General features: G+C 33.2%; 1 protein-coding gene across 3 annotated transcripts in view; it reads right to left on the bottom strand.

Annotated features, from left to right (window-relative positions):
* LOC148626328 (patatin-like phospholipase domain-containing protein 7) overlaps positions 1-11,873 on the bottom strand; it is a 112,725-nt gene that overhangs the window by 36,536 nt on the left and 64,316 nt on the right. For all 3 annotated transcript variants that reach the window (XM_088570210.1, XM_088570208.1, XM_088570209.1), the window contains 10 exons: positions 11,423-11,486; positions 10,257-10,425; positions 9,083-9,265; positions 7,644-7,762; positions 7,074-7,230; positions 6,561-6,624; positions 4,739-4,861; positions 4,053-4,169; positions 1,126-1,274; positions 7-159 (listed from right to left, as the gene is read on the bottom strand). In XM_088570210.1, coding sequence (XP_088426336.1) covers positions 7-159; positions 1,126-1,274; positions 4,053-4,169; positions 4,739-4,861; positions 6,561-6,624; positions 7,074-7,230; positions 7,644-7,762; positions 9,083-9,265; positions 10,257-10,425; positions 11,423-11,486 — 1,298 coding nt within the window. The remainder of the gene's footprint in view (positions 1-6; positions 160-1,125; positions 1,275-4,052; positions 4,170-4,738; positions 4,862-6,560; positions 6,625-7,073; positions 7,231-7,643; positions 7,763-9,082; positions 9,266-10,256; positions 10,426-11,422; positions 11,487-11,873) is intronic.

Genomic DNA, 11,873 nt, shown 5'->3' with positions numbered 1-11,873 from the left:
ACTTACAACAATTTCATCAAAGCTGCCAAACTGTAAAGTAGCATATTTATCTATGGGTGGTCTGATGTATTCACAATAGTCACAGTTCTTCACATGATCCAGCTGCCTAACACATGAAACATATGCTAACCGGGACTGGATTTCTGCCATGTCTGGTACCTAGATGAAAATTATCATAAAAATAAAAGAATTAAGTACAACTGGAAATAGTGTGAGCAAGCTCACAAAGAGAATACCTCCTCGCTTCATATGGTCTTAAACTAATCTTCCTATAAAATTTAATTAAAATCCCTTGAGTGGTTAAGATGGAGTTGCTTTTTTCAAGGTCTTAACATGTAAAACCTTAATTTGATTATCTCCCTCTTCAGTCAGAAAGTAATTATATACCTATATGCATTTCTTCATATGGCCCTATACCTCCAATGAACTTAGACCTAAGAAAGATGAAAAAGTAATACTGGACAGACACTAAATTCCAACTGATACTTGGATGTCGTGCAAGGATTACATTAATTACTCAGAGTGAAGTGCATTAGAGACTTTTAAACTCTTTGAAATGCTTGACAAAAAGATGGATAAAATAAAATATTTACTCAAAAGAATTCTCTTAGATGCAAACTTAATGCCAGTTTCAAGGATTATTTTGGTGTTCAGGAGGACATTTAGGCATTAAACCAGGGTTTGGAGATTAGCAGAAAAATGTCCCCCCGATATTTCAAGTCCTAGGTGTATACCAGTCGATTTGAGTGGTACTTTATATCCAAATGTATGATATGGTCCAATTTACAGCAAAAATTGTCAGTGCAAAACTGTATGTAACCCAATGAAATCAATAATTGAAGGTCTGTGGCCATTTATAACTCAACCTTCCTACATGTATAAAATTTCATCAAAATCCCTTTAGCAGTTTAGGAGGAGTTGCGCTTACAAAGATGTAGACAGGCAGATGGATGGATAGACAGATGTGGTTATTTTTATACATGTTCCAACCTTTGTTTGAAGGTCTTCCTTTAAAAGTTCCTCTAAAAGATCAATAATCCTTTTGGATTAACATACTAGATCTGACAAATCTCCTTTTTGTCCTATGGGCGGTCAAATCATGATTTGTGACTTTCTTTACAATACCTTCACTGTATCATGCCAAGGACTCCATTTATTGGCCAGTAGCCAGAACCCTGATATCTGATCACCATAGTTATAAATCTCTGTTGATTCCCTACTTCCTACATCAACTGCAAATATTGAGTTTGCTCCTAATTGTTTCATCACATCAGCTTCAAAGTAAAGCAAAAGCAAGTAAGTTATAAATGTAGGAAAGAAATGGACTTTTTTTGGGTACAATTTGATGTTATATGGTGCTACATTTTGGACATTATTCACAAAAAGCACTTCCTAAAAATTCGTAAATATCATGCTTCACAGAGCACAGCATGATATGACTGCAGTGTTTGAATCCTGAACAGTTGGTGCAAGTGTGGACACGTTAGTTTTTGAGAAGATTTAACATTTTGACAAGCGGAACCAAAATTTTATCAGATATTACTGTTGTCCCTTTTATTATTTCTGCCATTTAGGTCATAATTGGCTTAGTGAAAGTAAACATATAGGCCAGAATGTGTTTACCCATAGGGTCTCAATGACAACTTTGAGAGGCTGCTGCCACCTGCTGAGCCACAAAAAAAAATGAATTGTTTGTAGAAGGCATTGAGGTCATTAACCCTATTAGGTTTCAAGACATTGGCACCTGTGGTTTCAAATAAGTTGATCTTAGAAAAATCAGAGGCTTAAACGACCTTCAATGTCCATCTTGTATAATCATGTGGAACCAAAATTATCAGATATTAAAGTTGACCTTTTATTATTTCAGTCTAGTTCGGCCATTTTTGGATCGGTAAAAGCAAAGGTAGGCCAAAATGTGTTTCCCCATAGGGTTTCAATGGCAACTTTGAGTGGCTGCAGCCACCCACTGAGCCACATGAGCCAAACAAAAAAAATAAAAAAATCCTACACATAAATTGTTAAATTTGTTATGAGGAATATTTTGTTTCAATCAATTCAGTAGTTTTGAAGGAGAACATTTTTTCAAAGTTTGAAATGTAGGGGTAACATTTGGGAAAAAAATCCATTTCAGGACCTATAAGTTATTAATCTATCATCAGATCTGCCTGAAATTTTTACATAGATCCATCTAATCATGCTGAAAAATTTTACTCCCCCATTAGAATCAAGCTAAACTAAGTCTGCAATTTGACCCCTATGTTCTATTTTTAATAATGGTGGCAACGTTTTTTAGCGAATCAAAAATTCCCTTGTCAATTTTATTGTGGATACCCTAAGGAACATTTTTCCCAAATTTTGTTCTAATTGGTCTGGTATTGTCAGAGGAGATTAAAAAAAACAAAAAAACATTAAAAATTGCGAAAAAAACAATAAAAAAGGCAATAACTCCAACATAGCTAAACAGTCAAATGCAAAAAATTGACCACAGATAGATCTCATCATGCTGAACATTTTTATACCGTCAGAATTTGGCTAAACCTAACAATTTTGAAGATATATGCCAAAAACTTCTGTCTGAACCCTATGTTCCATTTTTAGTAATGACAGCCATGTTTTTAAATGGATCAAAATTCCCCACAACCATTTTATGCAGAACAACCTAAGGAACATTCAAAGCAAGTTTGGTTCTAACTGGTCCAGTAGTTTCAGAAGAGAAGAGTTTAAAAAAAATAAACTTAAAATAGTGAAAAAATGCCAAAAGGGTAATAACTCCAACAAGATTCACATGAAAATTTGGCTTAGCCAAAAGGTTCTGGAGGTATATGCAAAAAACTTCAGTCTGACCCTTATGTTCTATTTTAGCAACAGCAACCAAATTTCTTGAAAACTGAAAATCCCAATATCAGTTCTATGCAGAATAACCTACAGAACATTCATAGAAGTTTGGCCCTGGTTGGTCTAGTTATTTCATTGGAGAAGAGTTTTGAAAAATTGTTAATGACGACAGACTTTTTTTGCGGTCATTTATTGTATATACTCGTCTATAAGTCAGATTTTTGGGACAAAATTTTTAACTACTGGAAAGTGTTCCAACTTATAGACAAGATCTTGACTATGAACTAAAATTTGCAGCTTGAAAATGTCAAAAGCTTGATAACTGACATGAGCGTGACACCAACACTGAACAGCCAGACCGGAACTGTATACCTCAATGTTAAATTGTAAGTGACAAAATAAATAAATAAACAAGTCTTTATTTTGCCACAATACTGATTTTATTCATATTTCCCATTCATCCATTTTGTGTATTAATTTTTACCTCTGTACACTCATAAAGCCAAAAATCCCAAAGGTGTAATAGAAACATGACCCAATAACGTACCATAATTTGTGAAAAAAAAAAAAAAATTTTAGTGGTAATGACAATACTTTTTATGAATTTCTTTTTCTTTATGAAATAACCTCTGAACTTACTGAAATATTTTCAAATGAGTTGTTAGAGTATCATAAACTTTCTGTTTTATTCTTTGTTGTTCCCTATATTTATGATTTTAATTTGGGTCATTAGCTGTACCAAAATTAGAATGAATAAAAAAACGGCTGTATCAAAACAATACAGACTGTCAAGAATTTAATTACTTGCTACTATAAAAACAACTCTGGCTTTGAATTATTTATCTAAATATTTATTGAAGTTATCAAAACGAACAGGTAAACTCGTTGTAATTAAGGAATGTTAGCAATGCAGCTGTCAGAAATCAGTCAGAAGCGTGTCAAGGCTAAGTTATGGGATCGACTTATACACAAGATTATACGGTAAAGTTTTTATAACTGTTCTTCATCAAAGAAAGACAGACTGAGGAACAACAAGAGGTGTACATATCATGCAAATTGTTGACATTGCACCCTATCAGAAAATTGTCTTTCTAGAGGGTGACAAACAGACACACACACAGAGGACATGGGTTCACATAGAGCCATGTATATCTGTGAAAAGTATGTCTGTCTATTGGTTCACAGACAGACAAAGGCACAATAAGAGCTGTACATACCTGGCAAGTTGTTGACATAGCCTCCATCTAGAAGATAATGTCCATCTACAGGATCACAAAGAGGTGGCAGATATCCTGACAATGACATACTAGATCTGACATATCTCCAAAGGCTTCCTACAAAAACAATGATTTAGACAACTTAACACATGTCAGACATGAATAAAATCACAGACATAAGACAACCTTATCTTAAACGTAATAGATAAGTTTTACCAAATTTTACTGATGTCACAGTCTAATTTGGCTTCACAATGATCTCATTCCCTGCAACACACAGGCCATATCTTTTCATAGACATAAAGAAAACTAGTCCATTAGAATCAAAATACTTTTCAGTAACTCAATTTTATCATTTTTACCATGGGCTGGCCTATTCACGTCATTATTTTACCCACACTATCACTTGGGGTAAAAAAGGCAACATAAATCATCCACCCATGGTAAAACAATGATAAAAAGGAGTCTTTGTCAATTATTTCTTAATTTTGTTTTAGTGTGTTTTCTCATCAATGACCCTGACATATATGTGGTTAGATGTTATTTAATGTTTTACTATCAGTGTGGATTCTCATTGATGATCTGGTTATAAAAACGATTTTATTTTATTTGATGTTTTACCATGAGTGTGTATTCTCATTGATGATCTGGTTATAAAAACGATTTTATTTTATTTAATGTTTTACCATGAGTGTGTATTCTCATTGATGAGCTTGTTATATCTGTTGTTATACAGAAGTACGGGATCCATAAATCTTCTATCTGTCTGCTTTTAAAGGTTTTCTCTATTGTTACATTGAATGATCTGCCTAAAATAATGATTAAAGAAAAATAAAATGAACAGTACCACAGCTACAACATGCCAATGTATTAAATAGTTTCAAATAAGACCAAACACACAATTTCACATTACTAGAATTTGTAACTAAGTAACTACTGTGACATTTCTTTTTGAAGTCAGACAAAAATTCCTCCAAAATTTCTTCTATTAAAAATTACATGTTGTTGTGCTAGGTATACCCCACTCAAACAGGGAGTTGATAGCTGACAGCACCCAAAATTGCTTACAACATAAGCTCCATCCATATAAAGCTACACACCAAACTTGAAGTCAATCTATCTGCTTGGAGCCGAGATAGTTGTGATGATTCAGACGAATGGACAGTCAGATGGACATGCCGATTCCAATATATCACCCACTTGTTGAGTGAGGGTATAATATACATGACTTATTTCCACAACATTTATGGAAGTGACTTCAAGGAAGATACATGTACATTTTCTTGAAGAAAAAAAAATATACTGTAAAGAAAGAACTATGATTTGTACAAGCAGAAACCTGCAAATCCACAGAAAATAAAAGGCTTGGCCAAGTGCAGTGTGACCCAACCTCAGTGGTTGAACCCAGTACAGTTGGGGCAAATATATTAGTTATTAACACACTCACTGACAGACAGACATTAGTTATTAACACACTAACAGACAGTGTGATTCCTATATACCCCTAAACTTTGTTTGCGTGGGGGTAAAAAGTCAATATTTTTTTGTTTGGCCCCTTTGACCCCTTATAAGTTGATCTGAAATCTGATTGAAAAATTCAGGAAGGGATTTTCAATATTAATAAGTGGTAAAGTTATTGTCTGGAAAGCAGGAAAATGCATGAATCTGGTCCCCCTTTTGGCTCATAATTTCTGACAAGTTGAAGTTTTTACCCCAAAAATCAATTCAAGTCTGACCATTGTAGTCAAAGAGGCTTTGTTGCATTTATTTAGACATAAATTATGTTAATGAATATTATGCCTAAATGACTATTTTGGAAACGTTGCAGAAATGTTATGCACCCATTTCACAGGTAAAACTTTTAAAATGCAGAGATAGTAGGATTGTTTCTTACAAGGCCATGAAAATGGATTGTATTTAGATTGTATCCAGCAATCTTTATTTGGTAATATAAGCGGCAATCAATCCATCAAAAATTAATTTTGTTTTATAATGTTATGAGGATTGCCATGTAATGTAATCACTCAATAGAATGAGTCTATATAATTAGAACAAAAAATAAATTACAGATTACCTACAATTAAAAGTAGATTATTTTGATGAGTTTTCATGGATTTACACCAATTTTCTCAAATTTATTTTGTTGGCTTATCATAGTGTTTATGTAACACTTTTTTTTCATCAGAACAAGTTTCCATATTATACTAATTTAATCCTCTAAGCTTTTTAATACATTTATAACAACCAAAGACAACTTACCTGCTAACCTTTGTAACAGTTCATAAGGGAGATTTTATCTTATCACTGTCCTATGTGGAAGACTTTTATGTAAAATCAAATTTTTTATATAAAATTCAATCGCCTAGTATTTTCAAAGAAATAATATTAACAAAAAATCTCCCAAAAATCTAACATTTTTATGTGGGAGATTCTAAATTTTTTGTTGATTTTGTGGTAGTCTCCCCCTCTTAATGTGGGAGGGTTAACAAATATTGTGAGACAACCTACCAGTAAACATGGATGTCACAGGATAGGTCAGATCCAATATTTTCTGCCAGATTGATGTCATATCCTGTAAACAAATAGTATGTAGTCATAATCTTTATTCTACTACAATGTAATTGGAAAAAATATAGCTTTGGGAGATAACCAATATAGATTTCATATTTAATTTGGATATACATGTATAAAGATTCTCCTTCAGTAGTGAGTGGTTTAAAATATTTCTCTATTTGAGATGGTAAAATATGAAAATTTCAGCATATAAGTGGAAGAAAGTTCATTCATCACCAAAGTTGTTTATTACTTTGTTCCTTAAAGAAAACAAGATGCTAGGCAGCTCTTTTTCAACTTCCACAAAATTTTTTAGTGAATTTCTCTGCCACATAAATATTTCCACGTTTTTGCACATTTGCACTTTCTAATAAAATAATAAAATTACCATCTTATATCAATATCAATCAAATAATTGAATATTGATGTTTAAACTAAAAGAAACCCTTGTATGTAAAATGATCATACTATAGCCCATTCCCGACATCTCTGTGTAAAACGGGTGATATTTCTATCTTCACACCACACAGCACCAACATATGAACCCATACTGGTCCCTCCAACCATATCAATAGGCACTTCTGCTTCCAACAAGGCCTTCACTATTCCTATATGAGAAAGTCCCCTTGAAAAGATATAGTCAAGTATGAATATCTTTGGATGATAAAAGCAAACAAATATATCAAGAAATCTATAAAATAGATAAATATTAAATCATTGTATCAACTTGGTAACAATTACAAAATCATTATATTGCTTATTTTGTTGGAATATTTATTCCTTGAAATATTATCAAAGGGTCTTTCGTATGCAGCATTTTCATTATTAGACAGAAGGCAGAAAAATCTAGTCACCTTTTTTCATGAACTGTCAGAATTTCTTTCCATATTAAAAAAAAAACCAAATAGTTATGTTTGTCTGGCCAGCTAATCATATGACACTGAATTTGACTTATAAAGCATAAGATTGGTAAATATAAGACTCCTGAGTCAATTTTTCCCTTTATGATTCAGGCAGTATGTAGGTATGTATTTTTACCTAGCACCACCTCCTCCCAGTACAAGGCCAACTGATGTTCCTGTTAGAAATCTGGCTAATCGAGAGAAATCTGATAATCTGTCCGGTTTGGTCTTGAACAATCTGTTATAACTTTCAACCTAAAACAAATTCAGAGATTTAGTTGATATAATCTTTCAGCTGGGTATTTGATTAAATGAGAGAGAAGGGAATTATTTTTCTTACTTTTACAAGTAGCATAATATACAAGTGAACAAAATACATATAACAACATTGTATACAGATATGATATGAAATGTGAAATCTAAACAAATAACAGAATAGTAAGAGTCAACCACTTAAACAAAGCTAGAAATCATTTCAATGTTAAGTCTTTAGAATTCAAAATATAATGTGAATAATATAATGTCATGACAATCATCCAATATATAATGTGAATAATAGCATGTATAATGTTATGACAATTATCCAATGTTCATTGGCATAAGGTCAGCTTCATTCCACTTGAACCACAAATTAGTGTTCCATTATTGGTTTGTATCCAGTGGTTCATCCCAGAAGATGTACCAGACTAACCATAGGTAGAATCAGTGAAAATTGATTCGTACAAGTTATGAAAAACAAGAATGCTACGCGTAGCCATATGTCCACCGCCGCTGTAGAAAGAGTTGAATTACAAATGTTTGACACTTGTATAAATAGCAGATTCAAAACTTATGTGCTTTCATAAGTCCATGTGGTGATTCAAGGTTAATGTATCTTAATGAATCAAATTAAGTTAGGTTAAGAATTCTTCATACAACAACAAAAAATCCACAAAAAAAGAATATGAAAAATGAACAAAGTCCCAAAACACCCATAAAAATTGTCAAATCAAAATGGCAGTTGAGTATAATGAACTACATATGGTGACAAACAATCCTACAAAATTTTGTCAAAATCTGTTCTGCGGGTTCTGAGGAGTTGCGTCCACAATATGTTCCTATTGCAAATAATGTGAAAAATGAACAAAGTCCCATAACTCCCAATAAAAATTGTTGAATCAAAGTAGCAGTTAAGTATGATCAACTACATATGGTGACAAACAATCCTACAAAATCTGGTCAAATTCTGTTCAATGATTTCTGAGGAGTTGCGTCCACAAGGTGTTCCTATTGCGAATATTGTGAAAAATGAACAAAGTCCCATAATTCCCACAAAAATTGTCGAATCAAAATAGCGGTTAAGTATGGCGAACTACATATGGTGACAAACAATCCTACAACATTTGGTCAAATTCTGTTCAGCCGTTTCTGAGGAGTTGCGTCCACAAGCTTTGGACGCACTTACAGACGGACACCAGCATTTCTATGTCCCCACTCTGAGTTGCAGCGTGGGACAACAAGCCTAATCTTAAAAACTTAGGAAGACCTCTATTCAATACTTGAACCACATTAAACCAGCATATTGCCACTTCTTACCACTTTAACTTCAGTCCTTTTCTTCAGAACCCTATTAGGACACCTAATATGATGATGAGATGAGCAGTATCCCCTGGCATTTAGCCATTCTATTGTCCCTTTAGGAGATTCAGCATCCTCATCATGTAACAATACCAGCTCTTTCTGTGCTCTTACTGCTATGTTTTCCATTTGTTTCTCAACCTTCAAAATGGAAATGTTACGAAACTCAATTTTCTGACATTTTGATTTTTAAACAATATACTAAAATATTCAATATGTATCAAAGCTTATTTCATGAATTTTGGACTAGTATTTTACAGAGAAAAATACTGCTCCTGACAAGTAATTCTTGAAAAATCAGATTCCTGACAACATGTAGGAGCACGTTTATAATCCATAAGAATCACAGAAAACCATTTAAATATACCGGGTAAGTCAAATTTATACTCAAGACTAACTTACAACATTAAAAATGGTCAAAAACTACACATTTTTCATAAGTATTATAAAAATGCCCGATTTTTACCCCTTTCACAGACTGTAATTGTTCATTTGAGTAAAACATCATTCTATGCCATCAATCAAATTGAATCATAATTGGTCTCAAAGCTTTGTATTTATTGGTATTATAACTACTATTTTAAGAATATATTAGCAGACAATTATCAACTGTGTTTTAGTTTTTAAAAAAGCTTGTAACAGTCACTAGTTTAGCCAAAAAATGCAATTATAGAATGGGGAATTGGTAAGGGTACAAACCATACATTTTGAACCTTATTTTTTCATTTTTGCAGTCATCTTTGGCTAGAGCTACAATCAGTATACAATCAGCCTGTCTGATACAATGTTTAGTCCACTTAAATCTCCGACTGCAAGGTTATCTTTGGCTCAAGTTACAGTCAGTGTACAGTTAACCTGCCTGATACAATACTTGGTCCACTTACTTCCCCTACTGCAGTATTATCTTTGGCTACAGCTACAGTCTGTATACAGTCAGCTATTCTGATACAATTCTTGATCCATTTACCTCCCCTACTTCAGGGTTATATTTGGTTAGAGCAACAATCAGTATACAGACAGCCTGTCAGATACAACACTTGGTCCCTTACTTCCCCTAGTGCAGGGTTATCTTTGGCTAGATCTACAGTCAGTATACAGTCAGCCTGTGGGATATAATACTTGGTCCACTTACCTCCCCTACTGCAGGGTCATCTTTGGCTAGAGCTACAATCAGTATACAGTCAGCCTGTCTGATACAATGTTTTGTCCACTTTGTCATTGAGTAATCACACTGGTAAAGTGTTATTAGATTCATATCTTCCTGTTGTCCTAACCAGTTGAACAATCTGAACTCATTGATGCTATAAACAGAAATTGAAAGTTGCTCTAACATGATACCTAAAAAAATAATTTAAAAAAACTGAGCTGGAAATTTAATACACACTATTACGCCTCATTCTGAAGCTACATATAAAACTTAAAGTAACATGAAGTTAATGTTGTGTTATGCAAACCCCTACTCATACAGGAAGTTGATATCCAAGAGCGACTAAAATTGCTTACACCATATGCCCCATCAATTAAAGCCATACACCAAATTTAAAATCAACCATTCCATTGGGAGCAGAGATTTTGGTAATGAAAACTCTCTATCATTCCATATAGTGAAAAATGGCAGAATCCCACAAAACAGGAATTTAATATTGGAGAGCAAACAAATTGCTTACAACATATGCCCAATCTATATAAAGCAACCCCAAATTTGAAATCAATCCACTCATTGAGGGCGGAGATAATTGTGACGAAAATACAGACAGATGGACGATGTGTTTCCAATATACCACACACTCATTGAGTGGGGGTATAATATCTTGAAATGGTTACAAAATTTATTTATTAGACAGACAATTGAGTTTATGTGTATTATAACAAAGTTGAACTAAATGCCAAAACCAATAAAGGCGGAAGAAAATAAAGATTTTTAACGTTTCAGAATACTGCTACATTACTTAGATATAGTACAGCTTAGTACTGGAAAACAAAGTACTTTTCGCATGGCATCTATATTTGCTAACACGAAATAAACCCAAAATAATTTGTAGCAAACAAGTTCCATTTTTATGAAATACATAGTAGAAAGAGTGGAAGTCATTCAATCAAAGAGAAATGTAATACAACTGGCATCCTATTTTGACTCACACTGTTCAGTATTACCAGTTCTGACAACAGTATACACATAACAGTGTTTTATAAATTTAATTACATTTAAAGTAATATCTTACTCCTCCATGCAATATGCTGGAGGCATAACATAAATGAAATACAGAAACATCACCCAAGTTAAAATATATAACCAACCTGTCTAAAGCAGCACTGCCTAAATTCTGTATTACAATTTCACTTGTCAGTCTCATAGCATCACCTAAAATAAACATTTCAAACTTAGAAGGTAGCTGTTTTGTATATGAAATTTGTCTTTATCAACCTAATGCAACTGTCAAATATATTTGTGAAAATTAAAGCATCATGAAAAGTAGGACATAAATGGAACATTAAGTGATACCCCAACATGTAATAGAGACAAAAGGCTCCCAGGATCCTGAATCGCTCACCTGATTAAAGTTTGTCTTTCGAGGGCAATAAATTTGACAAGGAGTTGTCCAACAATCTTGACTCAAGACGACTTTGGTAGGACTATCATTAGGATCATTTCAGCGATTGAAAGTTTCTTTCATTTAATTTTAAAGATATTGGCTGAAAACTAAAAAAAAACCAAAAAAAAAAACCCTGTCATTTTTCATCTTTCAAG

This window comes from Perna viridis, chromosome 2 (assembly GCF_037379345.1).
Source record: "Perna viridis isolate PV_CMFRI_1.1 ecotype Kerala chromosome 2, ASM3737934v1, whole genome shotgun sequence".
NCBI lineage: Eukaryota > Metazoa > Mollusca > Bivalvia > Mytilida > Mytilidae > Perna > Perna viridis.
This window is presented reverse-complemented; position numbering and strand designations above follow the sequence as displayed.